This window comes from Podarcis cretensis, assembly GCF_951804945.1.
Source record: "Podarcis cretensis genome assembly, chromosome: 15".
NCBI classification, from domain to species: domain Eukaryota; kingdom Metazoa; phylum Chordata; class Lepidosauria; order Squamata; family Lacertidae; genus Podarcis; species Podarcis cretensis.
In genome coordinates this window covers 2,777,646-2,799,609 of record NC_137185.1, presented here as the reverse complement: position 1 = coordinate 2,799,609, position 21,964 = coordinate 2,777,646, and the positions used below count along the sequence as shown (strand labels likewise).

At 48.6% G+C, this 21,964-nt stretch overlaps 2 protein-coding genes across 4 annotated transcripts in view; one reads left to right on the top strand and one right to left on the bottom strand.

Moving 5' to 3' along the window:
* The window catches only part of TTC19 (tetratricopeptide repeat domain 19), a gene marked incomplete at its 5' end in the record, with an annotated part of 14,921 nt that extends 12,143 nt beyond the window's left edge, over positions 1 to 2,778 (bottom strand). Inside the window, 2 exons of the mRNA XM_079955784.1 lie at positions 75 to 181; positions 2,601 to 2,778. Coding sequence (XP_079811910.1) covers positions 75 to 181; positions 2,601 to 2,778 — 285 coding nt within the window. The remainder of the gene's footprint in view (positions 1 to 74; positions 182 to 2,600) is intronic.
* ZSWIM7 (zinc finger SWIM-type containing 7) lies at positions 2,750 to 21,964 on the top strand. Of its 3 annotated transcripts, none has more exons than XM_079955931.1 (6): positions 2,750 to 2,824; positions 7,881 to 7,988; positions 10,918 to 10,939; positions 14,165 to 14,267; positions 18,770 to 18,874; positions 20,335 to 21,964. In XM_079955931.1, the coding sequence occupies exons 2-6, from the start codon at positions 7,913 to 7,915 to the stop codon at positions 20,452 to 20,454; spliced, it is 426 nt and encodes a 141-aa protein (XP_079812057.1). In that variant the 5' UTR covers positions 2,750 to 2,824; positions 7,881 to 7,912; the 3' UTR covers positions 20,455 to 21,964. The 3 variants fall into 3 exon arrangements, with proteins under 3 accessions (XP_079812057.1, XP_079812056.1, XP_079812058.1); XM_079955930.1 differs by having other exon boundaries at positions 2,792 to 2,914; XM_079955932.1 differs by lacking the exons at positions 2,750 to 2,824; positions 7,881 to 7,988; positions 10,918 to 10,939 and adding an exon at positions 10,946 to 11,106.

Sequence of the window (21,964 nt, the reverse complement as noted above, 5' to 3'; positions counted from 1 at the left end):
AAGGCCCATGGGTTGACTCTCACCCCCCCACTGTGATTAAATTCCCGCATCCCAGTTTGGCCCCAGAACCTCACCTTGGCCTTCTTTAGCAAGAGAATGATGGTGTCTTCTTCCTTCGCCTCACTCTGCCCTTCTGCTGAATCCTTTTCTTTCTCAGCTTGGCGGGAGAAAAGGGAAAAGGCTGGAAACAGGAAGAGGGAGATGGAGTTTAGAAAGCCAGTTCAGGGCAGACCCAGAGGGCAGGTGTACCATTTGACCATCATCTCACAGCGTGGAGCATTTTAGCAGGAGCCAGAGTGGGTCCTAAGGGGATGACATCTGTTTTGCAATCTCTGAACAGTCATCAAGGGCATTCGTAAGTATTATTATTATTTTATTATTTATTAAATTTGTATACCTGTCAATCTCGGGGTGGTTCACAACACAAAATCACAATGTAAAAAACACAAAATAGATAATTTAAAACAAAAAACAACCCAATAACCCCCTTTCTATTATAATAATAATTGTCAGAGCTGCCTCTAGGTCCCAGCTCACAGAGGACCAACGCCAGGCTGTCGTTATGTACAAAAGTCTTTATTGAGGTTTAGTTTCCATTTCAAAGCCGCAGCGCGCAGCTCTACGTCTTAAAGCCTAGACCGGCGAAGTCCCGTCTGAGTCTCCGCCCCTTCCACACCAGTTTAAGACTCTCGCTTTGCTCCACCTCTTCCTAAGTTCCTTTCTCCTCTGGGCCCTCCTGCCCGCTAGGGTTTCATCCTTTCTGGACTCCTCTGACGCTGACCCTGATGATTCTTCCCCCTCCTTCCGGCAGGCTTTAGGACCTGGTTCCCTATCCGGGCTACCTTCTGTGCCGCTCGCCTGTACATTTGAACTTGGTGCACGCGCCCAGCCGGCAACTTTCCTCTTGACCGTTCCCTCGCTCTCCGATGGAGGCGTGGCCAACCCTGACTCATCTTCTCTCGCTGGTGGTGAATATGTGGGCTCTGATACCTGGGACTCCTCCCCCCCACTACGCTCTGGTGGGGAAGCTGGTCCTGATTTCCAACTGCTGCTCTGGGAGTCCCCGCTGGCCCCTTGCTTCTGGGGTGTCCCCCTTGGGTCCCCCCTTGCCCTGGCCATCGGCGCCCCCTTCTGTGAATCTTCCGATTCGCTGGAGAGGCTCATGGAATCTCTCGGGCTGCTGTCATCTTCTCCTACGCTGCCCTCGGATTGCTCCCCCTCGCTCTCCATCTTCTCCCCTCCCTGCGCTCCCGCTGAGTCCCTGACAATAATAAACATCAGTAAGAACTAATAGTGACCTCTTAATGCGACTACTAATCATTTGAAACAAAATTTAAATAAATTCCTTCCAGTAGCACTTTAGAGACCAACAAGTTTGTTATTGGTATGAGCTTTCATGCATGCACCCGAAAGCTCATACCAATAACAAACTTGTTGGTCTCTTAAGGTGCTACTGGAAGGAATTTTTTATTATTATTATTTTGTTTTGACTACGGCAGACCAACACGGCTACCTACCTGTAACTACTACTAAACATTCTTTCACTTTTAGATGACTGGACAGAAACACATTATAATAGCTTTTTAGAATGTTTTTCACTTTAACTGGTTTTAGATGTTTTCAATTGATACTGTTTTCAGGGTGTTGTGGCCTCCTTTAGGATGTTTTTGTTTGCTTTTAAAAACTGTATCTCTCTTTGCTGCCCTGAGCTGCATGGGGAGGAAGGGCAGGGTATATATTCAATAAACCCTTTATGTTTCTGTTATGCAGGCAATTAGATTACAGTGGTATTTCGGGTTAAGTATTTAATTCGTTCCGGAGGTCCGTTCTTAACCTGAAGCACCACTTTAGCAAATGGGGCCTCTTGCTGCCGCCATGCCGCCGGAGCACAATTTCTGTTCTCATCCTGAAGCAAATTTCTGGGTTAGCGGAGTCTGTAACCTGAAGCGCATGTAACCTGAAGTGTATGTAACCCAAGGTACCACGGTAGCTGGTTGCAACATCTGCCTAGATAATTTTCCAGCCTATGTAATTCCCAGGCAAATTGTCTTCAGGGGTATTCAATGCCCTTCCTCTGCATCTTATACAGTGGTACCTCGGGTTAAGTACTTAATTCATTCCAGAGGTCCGTTCTTAACCTGAAACTGTTCTTAACCTGAAGCACCACTTTAGCTAATGGGGCCTCCTGCTGCTGCCGCGCTGCTGGAGCACGATTTCTGTTCTCATCCTGAAGCAAAGTTCTTAACCTGAAGCACTATTTCTGGGTTAGCGGAGTCTGTAACCTGAAGCGTCTGTAACCTGAAGCATTTTTAACCCGAGGTACCACTGTACATCTCTGCACAACTGTCACCTGATTTGTGGTCATAACTTTTTATATGGCTTTTAATTATATGGATTTTATGGGCTGCAGTTGCTATAAACTGCTCTGACACAGGCACATAAATAACCATTGCTCTTGCTCTTATTAAATCCCCTTTTAGCAGCCTGGCAACATTCTGGGACATCAACTTTCCCCTTCTTGCCCTTATTTCAATATTGCCTGCCCAGACCCCGCCCACAAACGGAAGCCACGCCCCCGTCTCTGGCCACGCCCCTCGCACCTGATAGGCCGAGGCCTCCCACCAAGGTAGCGGCTCCCGCGGCTGTTGTCAGGCGCTTCCCTCCTCCGTCTCCGCTGCGGCCGGCCCTCGCCTGCACCAGGCTGCGCCGTCCCAAGGCCGCCGCGGCCGCCGCCACTCTCAGGCCCCTCCGAGGCAGCAGCGCCACACACAGCGACATGGCCCTTTAAGAAGAGGAGGGTGACCTTGACGACGTCGCTGCCCAGGCACGTGATAAGGGGTTCTGTCACGTCATTTCCGATCTTGTTTATATACGTATTTTTATCCAGAGAGGTATGCTTTCGGCAGCTTCCGGGGTGAGTTTAGAGCTTTCCCCCCCCCCCCTCAGCTCCCTGACGGGGGAAATGTCAGGGAAAAGTCAGCTAAATTTCCTATGTCTGATTTCAGCTTCTGGGGCTGGAAGGGGAAGGAGCCATATCGAGAAGTTTCTTCTCCATCCAATTGTCTTCGCTCTCCATTCCGCTTCTCCTCTTTCTATGCTCCCCTCTACCTTTCGCAGAGTCTGTGGAACTCTTCTCGCTTGCTGATTGGCGTTTAAAGGCCACGTGGCTTGCCTTGATGCCGCGCGCGCTTTTGATTTTCCCTCGTAGTAACTCTTGCCGGGGAATCTGGCGCCACGTGACTGAGCTTGGCTTCTCTGAGCGGCGCATGCGCTTTTTGCCCCTGCCGGGCGGGGGGGGGAAATGTCTCCGTTGCCAGGCAACGGTGTGGGTTCTGTCCTAAACTCACTAGCGCCATCTCTCTGTTTTTATACTTAAATCTCATAGTAACCAGTTTCTGAAAGAATCAGGGTTGTCAGCAGCTTCCTTAAAAAAAACAAAACACCACCTAAATTTGATGCACACAGGCAAACTTTTTGTTAAATTTCCAACATATTCTTAAAAAGATAATAACGGAATAAGGAAATATATGACGTGTGTGTGTGTGTGTGTGTGTGTGTGCCATCTCCAACTCCTTGAAAGATTCCATCAACGCTGGAAGAGTGGCAGATGCAGCTGATGGACTATATGCAACTGGCCGAGATGACTGGTAGAATCCGAGACCTGGGAGAGGAGAGGATTGAGGAGGACTGGGGGAAATTTAAGACTTATCTACAAAAATATTGTAATCTGGTTGAATGTTAAGAAGGATGCTAGATCATAAATAATGGCCTACCACTGAATTAGATCTGATTTTGATGATAAGCGAGATTAAGGAAAATATAAATTTATTGAATTGTTAGATTTTATTTAAATGAGCGGAGATAAGATTCTAAACAAGTGGGTAATTTGCTTGGAATTTTTTTTTTTTGTAACGATATAAGTGTGAGCGGGAGACGTGGGGGAGTCCAAAGAAGTGATGAAATTATGTTATAATATAAGTAATGTTCTTTATTTATGTATTTTTATCCAAAAATTTCAATAAATTTGTATTAAAAAAAGAAGAAGAAAGATTCCATCAACGGTCTCTCCGAAAAATACTACGCATCACTTGGGAAGACAGACAAACTAATACCAGTGTACTGGAAGAAGCAACGATCACCAGTGTTGAAGCAATGATTCTTCAACATCATCTTCGTCGGACTGGTCATGCTGTGAGGATGCCTGATGATCGTCTTCCAAAGCAACTACTCTATTCCAAACTTAAAAATGGAAAGCATAATGCTGGTGGTCAACAGAAGAGGTTTAAAGACTGTCTCAAGGCAAATCTTTAAAAAATGTAGTATAAACACCGACAACTGGGAAACACTGGCCTGCTAGTGCTCCAATTGGAGAACAGCCTTGACCAAGAGTGGGTCCAACACTCAATAAAGCGTTTTCTGCATGTGCTGTAGAGGGAAATGAGAGGCAGATGGGGCTCGTCCACCAGGGAATGGTGCCCACCTAGGAGAACGAAAACACTGATCCTAAAGCTCCACGTCCTGGCGGGATACCTTCGGGAGAAGACAAGGCTCAGGAGTAAACCCTACACAAATTCGGAGTGAAGTCCCTAAGGCGATTGTATGCCTCCTTCTGGCAACTCCGGCAGCCAAGCTGGTGCCCAATATCTTGCTCTCTTTTTCCTTTGGACCACATCAGTGAAGCCAAGAGGGGGGTCTTGCCATCTGGGCAGCCTGGGATTTCCAGACACACCGCCCAGGCTTGCGCCCCAGAGAGGTCTCTTCACCCCGAAGGTGCACTCTGTTGTCTCTCAAGACAGACAGATGCCAACAACAAAGCTGTGCTGGGTGCAAAGATTTGGAGCGCTGTGACTCACAAAAAAGTTAAACCAATTGAGCTTGCAAGTGCAACCCTACTTATCTAAGAGTGAGCCCCCCATTGATTTTAATAGGACTTACTTCTGAGCAGACTTGGGTAGGATTGCATAAGCCTCTCTTGACCTTATTTATGTGATTGATTGATTGATTGATTACATTTGTATACCACCCTGCATCTGAAGATCACAGGGTGGTTTACAGCACAAAAATGCAAAACAAGGACACAAAATACATAAAAAAGCAAAAACAAACCAATAACCCACAGCGCCACCCGCGTCCCACCTAGTTGTTTTCTTAGCTTATGTCTAAAGCCATAAGGGACGCAGGTGGTGCTGTGGTCTAAACCACAGAGCCTAGGGCTTGCCGATCAAAAGGTTGGCGGTTCAAATCCCCGCAACGGGCTGAGCTACCGTTGTTCGGTCGCTGCTCCTGCCAACCTAGCAGTTTGAAAGCACGTCAAAGTGCATGTAGATAAATAGGTACCGCTCCGGCGGGAAGGTGAACAGCGTTTCCGTGTGCTACTCTGGTTCACCTAGAAATTTGACTTTAATTTTTTTTTAATTCATTGAAAAAAGAGAGAGAGAGAGGTCCCAGTGTCGACTTCCATTATAGAACTGAGACAAACAAACAGAAGAATGAAATAAAACTGGAGTTTTGAGTAGGTGCTGATGAATGAATTAAAAATACCAAATTTTGCACCACCACAATGTGACAATTTGTACAATTGATAGTAAACACAACTGCTAAGTTGTAAGTAGTGCTACTTTAAAGCTGCAGATATCAGGTGGTATTGAATGTTTGCCACGCTCCGACTTAGAATCATAGAATCATAGAGTTGGAAGAGACCACAAGGGCCATCGAGTCCAACCCCCTGCCAAGCAGGAAACACCATCAGAGCACTCCTGACATATGGTTGTCAAGCCTCGGCTTAAAGACCTCCGAAGAAGGAGACTCCTCCACACTCCTTGGCAGCAAATTCCACTGTCAAACAGCTCTTACTGTCAGGAAGTTCTTCCTAATGTTTAGGTGGAATCTTTTTTCTTGTAGTTTGGAACCATTGCTCCGTGTCCGCTTCTCTGGAGCAGCAGAAAACAACCTTTCTCCCTCCTCTATGTGACATCCTTTTATATATTTGAACATGGCTATCATATCACCCCTTAACCTCCTCTTCTCCAGGCTAAACATGCCCAGCTCCCTTAGCCGTTCTTCATAAGGCATCGTTTCCAGGCCTTTGACCATTTGGGTTGCCCTCCTCTGGACACGTTCCAGTTTGTCAGTGTCCTTCTTGAACTGTGGTGCCCAGAACTGGACACAGTACTCCAGGTGAGGTCTGACCAGAGCAGAATACAGTGGCACTATTACTTCCCTTGATCTAGATGCTATACTCCTATTGATGCAGCCCAGAATTGCATTGGCTTTTTTAGCTGCCGCGTCACACTGTTGGCTCATGTCACGTTTGTGGTCAACCAAGACTCCCCAGATCCTTTTCACATGTACTGCTCTCAAGCCAGGTGTCACCCATCTTGTATTTGTGCCTCTCATTTTTTTTTTGCCCAAATCCATGTATATTAATGGGCCTACTTTGAGTATGACTTAGTTGAGTATCACCCATATTTCATGATGTTAATACCCCAAGTTTTTATAATGGCAAATGATAAATAGATATCCTCTGATTTAACACTTTGTAGTTGTGTAATTAACTTTAAAGTCTGTCGTTATTCCTATTACTCTTGCTAGTATTTTATTAATGTTATCATTTTTGTTGCTTCATCATTTTTTGGAATGGGTGCATAATATCTCAAGATAAAATTTATATGTTAACAGGCGTCATTTGCTGTATATCTCAAAACATGCATAGGTGACACCCATGTTGCTATAAGGCAGAGAACACAACTGTTCCAAAACCTTTCCCAGAGAAATCTGAGGTGAAACTGCTGGGTTCCTGCTGCTGCTGCTGCTGCTTTGCCTGCACCCTCTTAATGTTCATCCCTTTGCTCCATGCACACACACAGGATGGGATCATTCCAGATTTTGGCACGTTTTGCAGCTTTCAAGGATATTACCTCTGTCTCCACTTCGGGCTCCATCTGTCTTTAGCTGACCAGGGAGGAAGAGCGGGTGGGGGGAGTCTTGCGCCAGACCTCTGTCTGTTCATCTCAAATATTTATATCCCTAGAGGTCAGAATCCCAGGATCTCCAACCTTCCCTTCTGCCAGAATTATAACTCTCTCTTTGCCAAACATGCAATGCATTTAAATAAGCAAGTGCGATCTCCGGGGCAGGAGGAAATTGTCTCTTCTCTCCCCCTCCCACCTTTTCTTTTAAAAGAAGCTTGACAAAATTACACTGACGTTATCTCTCCCTGGCTACCTTCAGATATATCCCAGTTCACTCTCTTCCCTTCCCATCCTGTCTTGAATGGCACCTCTCCACCCCCAGACAGTCAAAAGCATCTGTTTGAGGGGGGCTTTGGAAGTGGGGGAAGAGAGAGCGACCCTCCAGATTTTGCAAGCAGGCCTTGCAAGCCAGCTCCTGGAAGTCCCAAAATGGTTGGGAGTCCCAGAGGTAGTGCCATGGATTAAACTGGCAGAATGCCACTCCAACTCTTAAGTTCTGTGGTTCTCCAGAGGTAATTTGGCGTTGTGTCATCTTATGATTTGACCTCTTTCATCCTAGCCGATCCAATATGCGGGCAGAGCTGATCCATGGATCCTCACATTCGGGATGGAGGAATACCTCACGTTATTTTATTTATTTTAGCTTATTTTTTGCCCTTCGCGTCCCAGAGGCTCCGAAGTAGAAGGTGACGCTTAGTCAATGTTTGTGGGGTTTCAAATTCCCCCGGCGTTATGAAGATATCTGAGAGGCCTTCGCTTTTAATGAAAAATAAATGAAACAGGAGATTTATTAAGGATAAATAAATAGGACCCTCTCTCTCTCCCCCGCCCTCCCCTCTTCTGGGAAATGAAACTCGCTTTGTTATCCTTTAATAACAACCTTGTGTGTGTGTTTGTTTTTCCACCCAGAGAAAAAACTGCCCCCCTCATACATTCTCCTGATGGGTGCCACTCTGCCAGCCTTAGCGGAAGAACTGTTGAGAGAGATAGAAAAGGCTTTTTGCGAGGCATCTCACGGTAGGTGGAGGAAGGTATTTGGATCATAGAATTGTAGAGTTCGAAGGGACTCCCCAGGGACATCTAGTCCGCCCGCTGCAATGCTGGAATCACAACTAAAGAATCCCTGACAGATGGCTATCCAACCTCTGCTTAAAAGCCTCTAAAGAAGGAGCGTTCACCAGCTTTCCAGATAGTGGTCCATTCTACTCTTAACTGGCTCTTACTGTCAGAAAGTTCACCCTGATGTTTACTCAGAATCTATTTTCTTGTCATTTGAATTCATCAGTTCGGGTCCTACCCTCTGGAGTGAAAGAAAACAAGATGGCTGCATATTCCACATGACAGCCCTTCAGATATCTGAAGATGGCTCTCATGTCACCTCTCAGTCTTCTCTCCTCCAGGCAAAACTTATTATTATTGTTGTTGTTGTTGTTATTATTATTATTATTATTATTTGTATACCATTGGCTCCCAGTACGTTTCCGAGCACAATGCAAAGTGTTGGTGCTGACCTTAAAAGCCCTAAACGGCCTCGGCCCAGTATACCTGAAGGAGCGTCTCCACCCCCATTGTGTCTGCCTGGACACTGAGGTCCAGCGCCGAGGGCCTTCTGGCGGTTTCCTCGTTGCAAGAAGTGAGGTTACAGGGAACCAGGCAGAGGGCCTTCTCGGTAGTGGCACCCGCCCTGTGGAACGCCCTCCCACCAGATGTCAAAGAGATAAGCAACTACCTGACATTTAGAAGACACCTGAAGGGAAGTTTTTAATGTGCGACTTTTTAACGTATTTTTATCTTTGTTGGAAGCCGCCCAGAGTGGCTGGGGAGACCCAGTCAGATGGGCGGGGTACAAATAATAAATTATTATTATTAACCACCCTTCATCTGAAAAACACAAAATACAAAATAAAAACAAGAACAAAACAAACTAATTGCCCCATCTTCCCACAAACACATTTAGAAAGATTTAGGATGTTAATCAGCCAAAGGCCTGGCCGAAGAAGAATGTTTTCACCTGACACCTACAGGTGTATAATGAAGGCACCAGGTGAGCCTCCCTGGGGAGACCATTCCACAAATGAGGAGCCACCACGTTCTCGTGTTGCCCCCCCTCCAGACGTCTCATGGAGGAGGATGCACATGAAGAAGGGCCTCAGAAGATGATCTCATGGTCCGGGTCTGTTCATATGGGGAGAGGCGGTCCTTGAGGCATTGCAGTCCTGAGCCATTTAAAGCTTTATAGGTCAAAACCAGCACTTTGAATTGGGTCCAGAAATCAAATGGCAGCCACTGCAGTCAGGCCAGTAGCAGTGTAATATGCTCAAACCGTCTTGCCCCATTGCTGGATTCTGCACCAGCTGAAGTTTCTAAACCGTCTTAAGAGGCAGCCGTACGCATAATGCATTGCAGTCATCTAGCCTAAAGGTTACCAGAGCATAGGCAACAGAGGTTAGGCTGTCCCTGTCCAAATAGGGGTGCCACTGAGCCACCAGCTGAAGCTGCTGGGAGACACTCCACGCCACGGAGCCTCAGGCAACAGCAAAGGACCCAGAAGTATCCCCAAGCAACGTACCCACTCCTTCAGAGTGTAGCCCAGGGTTCGGCAAGGCTTACCGGGCCAGATCACTCCCGCGGAGATCTTCCGTGGGCCGGGCCGGCGCAGTGCGACGGCGGAAATCCCGTCTGCACATGCCCAGACACCGCAAATCGCACCTGCGCAGAAGCAATTTTGGGCGTCTGGGCATACGCAGAAGCAATTTCCAGAGCTGCGGAAGAGAGCCTCTGCGCTGTGCCAGTTTAGCACAGCGCGTGGTGACTCGCCGAGCAGGTGGCTCGATTCGGGGGTGGCTCATGGGCCGGTTAAACCACCTTTGTGGGCCTTAGGTTGCCTTCCCCTGGTGTAACCCCAGGCAAACTCCCATCCCTCTGTTCTAACAGTGCCTCTGTCTTATCTGGATGGAGTTTCCGTTTGTGGGCTGCCATCGCCTCTCCCACCCCTCCTCACCAGCAGAGAGTGCCACAGGCCTGCCAGCCATGCGGATATTCTAAGCAGCGCGCAGATCAGGCTTGAGCCAGAATCCTCCCCGCTCCCCCCGCAGCCTTGGCTGGTTGTCGAGACAGGCGTGGAAGTATTATTGTCCTCCGCATGGCAGATTAGGGAGCTATTTCGATAACCCACACAGAACGATTCCCCCCCCACCCCCAATATCTAGAGTTTCTCTTAATCCTCGGTGGTGCCTGCCGAGCCAGAGAGCCTGTTGAATGACGTTTATATTTGGGCTTGGGCTGAAACCCAAACCCCATTCCTGCTAGGACTAGTGGTGCCTGCCACCCCCAATGGTTTGCCTTGCTCCGGGAGCGCAATGTGGCTTGCACGGAAACCTCTGCTGAAGTGGAGTAGAGTGCAAACAGCTTTGTGCCTCCTGGAGCAAGGCGTGTGCCAGGAAAGCAACGAACGGGGCAGACGGGCGCGGTTTATTGGGAACGGCCTTGTGAGCCTAATTGGGACTCTTCCTTCGGGCTCCTTCCCGTGGGCCGGAGGTTCTACACCCCGATCTAAAAATGTGTGGCACAAGAGGAAAAAGGAACCGGAGGGATGAGGGGAAAGCAAGCGCAAGCATTGGGAGGACCTGTATGGACAAGTACAAAAACCAGTTATAAATTAAATATCTCATCAGGGTTCCTGACGTAGTTTTCAGTAATGGAAACTGAGCTTGCCTGTTTTGTTTTGTTTTTTGCACCAAAATCCACTCCTGGTTCCCCTCCAGCTACCCCAGCCTTCTCCATTCTTCATTTTAGCAGCCTTGATTTAGGAAGGTGTGTAAAACTTCATTGCTTTTGCAGATTTGCACAGAGATTTTATAAGAGTTCCTAATTGACATTATGCGCCCTTCCCAGTACCTTGCTGTGGGCCAAAATTAACGTTGCTTTTTCTCCTTCCTTTTTCCAGTTCCCGATGACCTCCTCCTGGCGTGAGTAGTTGCTAAGGGGCTTTCGTTTGTGGCCCTAACATAACGTAAACAGTTAAAAATACTTAACGTTCACACAGCAAAATAATGTATACAGGAGGGAGCTTCCATAAAATGACATGCATCCATGAAAATCATATACAAAATGCAAGATCTGGGATGTTGCAATGGTAGGTTTTGTTTACAAGGGTAAACAAAACATTGCAAATAAGAATTTTAAAATAAAATTTATAAATGCATTGCAGTAGGGGACATTGTTCGCGAAAATGTTTGTATCAGGGTAAACTCACATCAATATGCTGTTGAATTTTCTTTAAAAAGAAAAAAAAACAATTTCAGTCTCTTGCAGAAATGGGTAGAACTGAACTGAGTCGGGGGGTGGGGAGAGAAACTGAGAAAAATTGAAATTGACCTATCCCTAGTTCTGTGTGCTCCTTGCAACTAATGTTGAACAATGTTATTTCCCTAGGAGGTTCTGCTCACCACTTTATGTATTCATTTATAGCATTTGTACCCTGTACGTCAGCCAAAAAAGGATCCTGGTGACTTACAAGCAATCAATTCAAACAGTCCCTGCCTGTAGGTTTACAATATGAAAGAACACGGCACACGAGGGAAGTGGAATAAATCAAACTCGGGCACCAGATATTAAGCAGTTGTTCTTACCAGCTGGCAAAGTTCAGGGGTAGGAGGTGGAGCAGGGTTTTGGGCAAAGCTGGTGGGTTATGCTAGGGATCTCTGACACCACATTTTGCTATACGAGTTTTTGCACTTGAGTGCATCTTATTGTCTTGGTTTGTTTACCTAATCCCATTTATGTCCCTCCAAGGAGAGCGAGCTGGTGTTCTGTGTTTCTCCTACCTACTGTTTTATCCTCACAACAGCCTTTTGAGGTAGGCTAGGCAGAGAGGCTGTGACTGGCCCATGTTCGCCCAGTGAGAGCTTCACAGCCAATCTGAGATTTCAACCTCAGTTTTCTAGGTCCACTTTTAACCGCTATACCACACTGGCTTTCAATACCCCACAGTTTTTTGCCTCGTCCACATGGGTTGCTGGCCATTTCTGAAACAACAGTGACAAATAAGTTTCTAGCCCTCATTAGGGAAACACCCGCTGAAAATATGTGAGCTGTTTTCTCCTTTAAGGCTTCAAAACAAGGACTTAGTCTGGAAGGGGGAAAGTTAAGGGAATGGGAGAAATCAGCTCAGTAATAATTTTGAGAGAGGAGAGCGATGTTCCATAAAAAGGAGAACCTCCATCACTTATTTGGGTTGTTTCTGCTCTCTCTTCCCCATTCTTTCCTCTGGATTTTCTTCCGCCAGCTGTTCCATTCTTGAGTGAGTTGTCACCCGCTTCCTGCTCGTGCAAAGACAGAACAACTTTTTTCTTTTTTTAAAGGAATGGCATTTATAAAAGGGGCTTGGATTCTGAGTTTGGAAACAGACATCCTTGTGGGCCTCCAAAGATCCTTGACCACCCTCTCTTCCCAAGTCCTGATCCTGCACCCGGCTGTGCTCTTTCATATGTGCTTGCATTTCTGACTCTCCGATTCATGGCATTAAGTGCAAGTCCATCTGCCAGCCATTCTGTGACGTAGAGATTAGGGTCAACAGTGCTGTGCAGCCTTTAAAATCCCTTGAGTTCTGTCCCGGGATCTCAGGCGGAATTAGATCTGCTCTTCCCAGAATAGAAAGCCCGTCTTTCTGATACTGTTTTCAAACTGGGCCCTTCGGCCGAAAGCCGCCTCCTTTCGTTTTAAAAGTTTGCAGCTGCAGTCGGTACGGCATCAAGACAAAACTCCACGTTGTACACCAAGCCACCTTTGGTACATCACATCCTCAGGCCCCCAGAACCCAAGCCAGGAGGATGTCCTAGCCTAAAATAACAGCTAAAATCTCCCTAGTCTGTCAGACAGTGGGTTACGTCCTCCTACTAATCACACAGCCTCTCCTGACGTTGGTCATGTGTGGTAACTGTGTCATCACTGGATTAAGGCTTCTTGTGGAGGGCATTAAATCATCACATCGCGCTCTCGGGATTTGCAGGGATGTTGTTCCTCGGTTTGGCAGGTGTTTCCTCAGGCCCGCGAAATGATTTCTGCCAGAGTCCCCAAACCCGCAAACTTCATTTGACAGCCGCACTGTGTAAAAGGATTTGTCGGTTCGGAGGAAAACCACATCACCCTTTTTTTGCAAGCTTCCCTTCCCGGTCATCGCTCGCCACAGGCAACCAGGAAATTTGGCTTTGTTAATAGATTGCTATTGGGGTTCTTCTCAATAATGTATTAACAGCACAAAACCTACTCACAAAAATCAGACAGGAGAACATCCAAATTCAGCAGGGCTCAAGTAGGTTTAGGATTGCGGCTCGGGGATGCTATCCAACCAACCTGTTCCATTGGTACAAGGATTTACACTTGCACAGTGGAATTTCCCCCTCCCCCCATGCATGCCCTGTGTCCCCCCCCCAATATCTGCTCTGGAGGGTTGGGGGAACCCCTGGAACAGATTTAGGGCATGGAGTGAAGGGGAGCATTAGTCCTGACGCAGATGGGATGAATTACTTAGCACTAATCTGGCCAAAACCTTAAACATCAGTAATAAGGTGTCTTGAAATCCAACAGGTGTTTAAAACTGCATGCCAGTTTGGCTGGGCAGTGTGGTGCAGTGGTTGGAGCCAGGCTGAGGAACTGGTGGCTTCATGACGCTTTAGCCGGACTCCCAGCTCCTCTTAGGGGTGATGGCAGTTGCAGTCCAGCAACATCTGGCAGCCTGCAGGTGCCCCAGGCCTGGGCTAGAAGTATCTGATCGGGACTAAAGGGAGCTGGGTTCGAATCCCTGCTGGGTGACTTTGGGCCACTTCCTTTCTCTCAGCCGCCTATTGTGGGGAAGGGTGAAATGCAAAAAAACCCAGGATAGCTCAGTTGATAAGAGCACAATCCTCTTAATCTAAGGGTCCTGGGTTCGAGCCCCACATTGGACAAAATATTCCTGCACTGTGGGGGTTGGACTAGATGACCCTCAGGGTCCCTTCCAACTCCAGAGTCCTAGATTTAAATCAGAGTCTCTGATTTAAATATCCAAGAGGATTAAACCTCAAACAGGACCTCTCGGTTTCAAACCCGTTTAGCTTTATAGTGTAGATCTGAGACCGTCCCAGAGCATTTGGGCAGCAGGGGCAGAACTCTTGGGTTAGAAGCTTAACCCGGCACCTTTTCCATCTTCCCAGGCTGAAGTTCATCTTTGGGGCTTCTGCCGTCCCTGCTCTGGACTTGGTGGACCGCCAGTCAGTCACACGGATCACATCTCCCAGTGGAAGGCAGGTCTACCAGGTACGACCCCCAAAGGCCTTGTCTTGCAGGCAGCTGGTGTGCAATGTGGGCTGAGGCTGGCATGGGCATTGGCTTCCATGAAACCCTGGTCGCACTGAAGTATCCCCCTTAGCAAGCATTAGAAGGACCCAGGGACAGAAGCATTGCTTTGCAAGCAGAAGGTCTCCCAGCTTCAGTCCCCAGCACCTCTGGGTATGTCTGACAATACTGTGCCTGGTGGGCTCTGCTTAAGGCAGCTTCCTTTGCTCCTTCTGATAAGAGCCAGGGGTTCCTTTGCCAACCTGGTACCCTCCAGATGTTCTGGATCACAGCTCCCGTCAGCCCTGGCTGGATTAAAACGTTTGCATCCGTTGATAACAGGATCCCGGGGCAATGTTGTGAGAAGGACGATGAGGAACCAGGAAGGAGCGACCGTCGGGGTGGGAGAGATCTCGCAGTTAATACACCCGGAGTCTGCCCAGCGAACAGTCTGCGTTCAAAGACAGCCGCTGTCTCTGGTGTCTTAGGGAAGAAATAATAATTGAAAAACTCACTTCTTAAACTGGCAGACAGGGTCCCTCCCGGTCAAGTAAGCCAAGATGAGCTGTCTGCTGCTACTTCCTTCTAGAAAGCAGCCTCAGGCCTCTGAAGAACCACGGCCAGACAGCTCCTTCGCTCCCTGTTCACTTAAAACATGGGGAGGCAAACGAAGGCCCAGGGACCGGATCCGGCCCATTCGCCTTCTCAATCCAGCCCGCAGATGGTCCTGGAATCAGCGTGTTTTTACATGAGTAGAATGTGTCCTTTTATTTAAAATGCATCTCTGGGTTATTTGTGGGGCATAGGAATTCATTCTCCCCCTCCCCCCCAAAAAATATAGTCCGGCCCCCCCACAAGGTCTGAGGGACAGTGGACTGAAAAAGTTTGCTGACCCCTGGCTTAAAAGATTTCTTATGCATGATGTCCCAGGAAATGTAGTTGTGAAAAAGCAGATTAAATAATTGTGATTGTTTAAATACATAAGACAGGGGACGCAGGTGGCGCTGTGGGTTAAAGCCTCAGCGCCTAGGGCTTGCCAATCGATAGGTCGGCGGTTCGAATCCCTGCGGCGGGGTGCGCTCCCGCTGCTCGGTCCCAGCGCCTGCCAACCTAGCAGTTCGAAAGCACCTCCGGGTGCAAGTAGATAAATAGGGACCGCTTACCAGCGGGAAGGTAAACGGCGTTTCCGTGTGCGGCTCTGGCTCTGGCCAGAGCAGCGATGTCACGCTGGCCACGTGACCCGGAAGTGTCTCCGGACAGCGCTGGCCCCTGGCCTCTTGAGTGAGATGGGCGCACAACCCCAGAGTCTGTCAAGACTGGCCCGTACGGGCAGGGGTACCTTTACCTTTTTAAATACATAAGACACACCCCAAATGGAACCAAACAGTATAAATTCAGCTGAAGAGATGGGCCCCACAAAACAAAGTATCTTAGCTCTTAAAAAGGAGGTGGGTGGGGTTTAACATGCAGGAACTAAAACAAAGCATAGTAAAATAATAAATAAATACAAAGAAAGGTCAACAAAATACCCCACTAAAAAATAAGGTATTTGGGTGAGCACTCAGTACAGTGATGAAAAACTGTCATACTTCGCGTCATACTGGCCGTGACATAAATGAATGGGAAATCGTGGAAGGTTTCTTAGCTCTCAAAGGCCAAGTAGCCCCATGGCAGAAGCTGTGTGTTAAAGATGCCAGACGCAGCTCTCTGGGGAGGGAGTTTGAAGAATCTGGGGCTGCTGCAGACAAGGCCCTCTGCTAGGTCCTAATTCCCCAGATCGCCACCATAATTCACACAGCCATTGATCACCTTCCCCTCATGAATTTGTCTAATCCTCTCATAAAAAGCCATACATATGCCCTGCGGAGGACCTTAAGGTCCACAAATGACAACATTTTGGAGGTCCCAGGCCGCAGGGTGGTTAGATTGGTCTCAACTAGGGCCAGAGCCTTTTCAGCACTGGCCCCGACTTGGTGGAACGCCTCTGTCACACCCCTGTGGGACTTGGCATCTTTTTGCAGGGCTTGCAAAACAGAGCTGTTCCGCCTGGCCTTTGGACTTTCCCTCCCCTTATGCTCTTGATCTATCGGCTACTTTTAAAATGAGGCTGCATTTTAAATTGCATTTTAAATTGGTTCCTCCTCCCCATTATGTTTTTACTGTGATTTTATTGGTGTTAGCCGCCCTGAGCCCAGCTCTGGCTGGGGAGGGCGGGGTATAAATAAAATTTATTATTATTATTATTATTATTATTACTACTACTACTACTACTACATGTTGACGGCCGTCATTGCCTCCTGCGGGAGAGAGTTCTGCAGTTGGCCGCTCTGCGCTGTGTCCTGCTGAAGTCCTTTCTTTTCTCTCTCCTGGATCTTCCACCATTCAGCTTCCTTGGGTGGTCCATGGAGTTCTGGTCTTACAAGACAGTTGGGCTCTTCTATGCCCTCTCTGTTAATGGGCAACCAAAGCTGCGGAGGGGTTGCAGTGTGAGATAACTGGGTGTTTGTGTGTTTCTTTGCTGGAGAGAAGTTGCTTCATCTTCCAGTGCCGCCCCCCCCTCCCCCAGCTTCTCTGATCTGTTTGTTTGCTCCTGCTAATTTATGTCCTTTTTTAAAAAAAAAAATTAAAGGAAAAGATGACTTTCATCTCAATTACCTATTATTTCTGTGGCAGCCTGCCCCCAGAGCAGTAAATAAGTGGATTAGTCCTGCCAGGCTGAAATATCGTCTGGGGCTCCTCCCGAGCCCTTGGACCAAAACAGGAGCCAGATTAGCTGCGTGACGGATGACACCCAGAGCTAGAGCGGTTGTGTCTGTTGGTCACACGCCAGCTTTGCATCCCTTGAATGAGTAGGTGGCTCAGCGCTCTCTTCCTCTGCCGCAGCGGCTCCTAACCCTACGTGCGAGGTGGACCCGCAGCAGAACTGGAGCGGATGCGTCTGTTGGTCACACGCCAGGCTTTTCCTCAGGCACTTTGGTGGGGCTGAATAGCAATCCCTCCCCCCCAAAAAGAGAGAGAGAGAGAGAGAGAGAAGCCTCTCATTGTGGCCAATCTGGAGTCAATTCAGGACAGCTCGGCTCGGAAGCATGTTCCTTTGGCTCGCTTTGGTACCTCAGGACATTGGCGCCTCAGGCCAAGACCTGACGGCCCGACACTGCGGAACCAGGCCATCTTAACACAGGCCTCCCCATGGGATGCTCTGACTGCCTCAGGGAAGACTGGCAGACCCTCCCACCCCCTCAAAGGAACACGAGGAGAAAAGAAAATATTAGCATCTTCCTTTTTCCACCCCCCCAAAAAACCCTGGAAGCGTTTTCCGTACAAAAACCAAGCCGAGAGGCCTGGGCCCCAGAGACTTGATCTTTCAAATTCCAAACAGTTAGAACCGCTTCACGAAACGTCCGTTCTTTTTTGTTTCCGGTACCGGAGACTTCTTTTGAAAATAATGATTTTCTAAAAATTCACTCGTACTGTTGGCGTCCGAGGAAGGATATTACTAGGTGCTGTGGGAAGCATGCTTGCCCGGGGGTTCTCTTGTTTTCATTATGGCATTCAATATCTCACCCTTCCTTCCATAGGGAGAGTGGACAGAGCAAACTTTTGGACTACAATTCCCATCATCCACAAAGCTGTGGCCGATGGGTGTTGTAGTCCAAAACAACCCAGAGGGTTGAACGTGTGGACATCCAGGGAAGCTGAATTTTGGAAGGCTCAGGACAGATAAAAGAAAGCGCTTCTTCATGCAGCCCACAGTTAAACTACGGAACTCGCTCCCACTGGAGGCAGCGATGGCCATCAACTTGGAAACTGCAGGAGGGGAGAGCTACTCTTGTGCTCAGGTCCTGCTTGCTGGTTTCCCATATTTTTAGCTCTTCTTTTTTGTTTTTAGCTGTTTTTTATCTTTATCTGTAAGCTGCCTTGAGTCCCTGTCAGGGGTAAAACTGGGGTATAAATAAATAAACTTGTTGTCGATGATGATGTTATGTTCCAGGAGTTGAGGGTACGCTCGAATGAGACCGTTTTCACAACGACCTTGTGAGGCAGGCTGGGCTGGGAGCAAGCGACCGGCCCAAAGTCTTCACTGTGGTGTAGTGGTTAAGAGCGATGGACTCGTAATCTGGGGAACCGGGTTCGAGTCTCCGCTCCTCCACATGCAGCTGCTGGGTGACCTTGGGCAAGTCACACTTCTCTGAAGTCTCTCAGCCTCACTCACCTCACAGAGTGTTTGTTGTGAGGGAGGAAGGGAAAGGAGAATGTTAGCCGCTTTGAGACTCCTTAAAGGGAGTGAAAGGCGGGATATCAAATCCAAACTCTTCTTCTTCACGGGTCAAGGGTGGCGGATCTGAGCCTGGGTCTGACACAGACTCCTATTTCTAACTCCCCAGCCTGCCTCAATCCTTCAGGCTTTCATATAACCCATGTTAGATATGGCTCTCCATTTGTGTGTGTTGCAAATCATATGTTTTCCCTCACTCTGCCCACAGGTGGTTGGAAGCTCAGGCAAACACTACACTTGTTATGCCTCCTGCCACTTCTGCACTTGCCCGGCCTTCATGTTTTCTGTCCTCCGGAAGGGCGACAGTCTTGTGGTGAGTCTGACCAGCAGGGAGGAATGTCAGGGCAAGAGGCTCTGCGATGGCAAGACGGGTAGAGCGGGATTGTGAATCCTAGCAGTGAGGCAGCTCTCATGCAGCCCGCCCCAACCTGGAGCTCTCTGGGTTGTTTTGGACTACAACGCCCATCAGCCACAGCTTTGTGGATGATGGGAATTGTAGTCCAAAACTATCACCAGCCCCCGGATCGTACAGCCACTTGGATGAAGGGAGTTGTCGCCCAACAGCATAGTGAGAGTCGCTTCCTTTTTCTCATTGTTCTGCTCAACTTCTGCAAAGGAGGAATTACTGAGCTCAAAAGACTAGCAGTGAGGGAACACGGCTCAGTGGGCAGCGTCCGTGTTTTCCTATGCAAAGCCTGCCAAGTTCAATCTCCTGGCAGCGTTGCAGGGGGCATAGGAAAGACCTCACCTCAAAAAGGGAAATTGCAGCGCTAGGAAGGGGCAGCAGAGATGATCAAGGGATTGGAACAACTCTCCTGTGGAGGAAAGGCTATAACGTTTGGGCCTTTTTCCTTTAGGGGAATAAAGGCAAGGAAGTAGGGAGATACGATAGAGGTCGATAGAATTGTGCCTGGCATCAAGAAAGGGGATAGTGTGTCGTTTTTCTCTGTTCCTCATACAGAGAAGCTGAATGTTGGAAGACTCGGGACAAGAGAGTTTCTTCACACAACACAGGGTTAAAGTGTGGCTTTGTGGCCACAAGTAGCCACCAATTTGGATGGCTTTAAGAGGCGATTTAAGAGAGGGACACGGGTGGCGCTGTGGGTTAAACCACAGAGCCTAGGACTTGCCAATCAGAAGGTCAGCAGTTCAAATCCCCGCGACAGGGTGAGCTCCCGTTGCTCGGTCCCTGCTCCTGCCCACCTAGCAGTTTGAAAGCATGTCAAAGTGCAAGTAGATAAATAGGTACTGCTCCGGTGGGAAGGTAAACGGCGTTTCCGTGCGCTGCTCTGGTTTGCCAGAAGCAGCTTAGTCATGCTGGCCACATGACCCAGAAGCTGTACACCGGCTCCCTTGGCCAATAAAGCGAGATGAGCGCCGCAGCCCCAGAGTCGGCCACGACTGGACCTAACTGTCAGGGGTCCCTTTACCTTTACCTTAAGAGACGATTAGACAAGCTCATAGGGAATACTGCTAAATCAGGGGCTGCAAGCCATGCTGGCTGTGCACTGCCGGAAACAGTACGCTGGGAACCATGCATGGAAGAGAGCTGTTGTGCTCCTCTCCTGTGAGGACAGGATGCTGGACAAGATGGGCTTGTGGTGGGGGGGGGACTGGTCCAACAGCCAGGGTCTCTTCAGATATGCCCCCCACCCCAGCCTGAGACTCCCAGCGGCAAACGGAGGCTTGTTTTTCAGCCTGCGTTAGAAAGCATCCTGCCTCTGCTCTGGGCACTTGGCTGCCCTGCTAACCATTCTTGTTCCTCCCTTGCAGTGTAAGCACCTTCTCGCCGTCTACCTCAGCCAGGCGCTCGGGTCCTGCCAGGAGCTGACTGTCCCAGACAAGCAGCTGACCAGACTCTTGTTGCAAGAGGAGGAGGAGGAAGAAAGATGAAGACCTCAGCCTGGGTTTCGAGAGAGAATCCTCTCCTGCTCCTCCACGAACATCCTCCGAGATTCAGTAAGGGAACAGAGAACATGTGGGGCTGTCTGGACACTGCTGGACTCCAACTCCCATCAGCCCTTGCAGTTAGCAGTGGCTGGTGGTGAGGGATGCTGGGAGTTGTGGTCCAAGCAGACCTGCTCTAAGAAGCAGCAGTGAATGCTCCACAGGAGTGATGCCTCTGTTTGGAAGAGGCCTTCCCTCTGGAGAGAAGGGAATCCGCAAGTCCTTAGACTCCAACTCCCATCAGCCCTTGCTGCCAGCAATGGCCAGTGATGTTGGGGGTTTGAATTTGACATTGTCCAAAGGGCCATGGGGTCTCAAGAAAGGGGTGAGGGCCTTAACCCAAACTGGGACCAAACTGGACCTCTAATTGCTCCATGCAGAGACTTAGGGTCACATTACAATTTTTGTATATGGGCATGCAGGAAAATGAAAGCTTTTATGTGTGTTGGTGGGGTGTGGAGGGTTTAAATCCTCCCAGGGCTCCCAAACGTAAGTCCGGTTCTGTGTTCCCAAGCTGAATGCGTCTGCTGAGCTTCTTTGGGGGCACATTTGACTGTAGAACTCCACCCTGCGCTCAGCTCCTTGAACCAATCAGCTTTGTTTCAAGTTACCAGTCCTTATTACCAGGAAGAGAATGCTGCTGTGATGTATATAGAGAGCGAGCCGATACAGGTGGTTGTTTTTCCAGGCAGGGGCTGCATGCCAGAGGTGAGCTAGGCCACCTATTTTCCCTCTTCTCTTTGCCACCCCTTCTCTCGCTCTCTCTCTTCCGCCTTTCTTTCTCTCTTTCCCTCTCTTCTTTCCTTTCCCAGAAGGCTGCCCATGGGAGAGGCAGATCACTCTGATCTAAACTCATCACTTGCAGAAAGCCTTTCCCCTCTTACCAGTGCAACCCTTTCACCCCATCCATCCCTCTTCTCTCGCCCAGCTCCTACCTCACCTTAAATCAGACTGTGGAGCTCTGAGTATTTGCCTAGGAGAGAGAAGCCGCACGTTCTGTCCCAATACCAGCACTCAGCCCTGAAACTCACCAAGTGATCTTGGGCCAGGCACTCAGACAAAATGTCTAACCGATCTCCCAGGGTTGCTGTGAGGACAAAATTCAGAGGACAACAGTGGGTGCCTCCTGGGTTTCCTTGCAGGGAAAAGGCAGGGTGCCATTTAGAAGCCAGGTGTCAAGTGTCGCCTGTCCCAAACCACAGAACATGCTTCCAGCAGAGATACGGCAGGCACCCTCGCTTTCTGACTCTTGGGCAGCTCTTGAATATCTTTTTGCGTCGACCGGCCATTTTGCAGCTCTTCCTTTTTTACTCTGATGAGGCACTCAGCTTAATGGTTATCCGTTTATCTTTCAAATGGCATTTTGTGTTTTTAGCACTTTACCTCACCCTGATATTCCACGAAATAGCTGTACAGGAATACTTCTCTCTGCAATAAAAAGCTAAATTTAAATAAA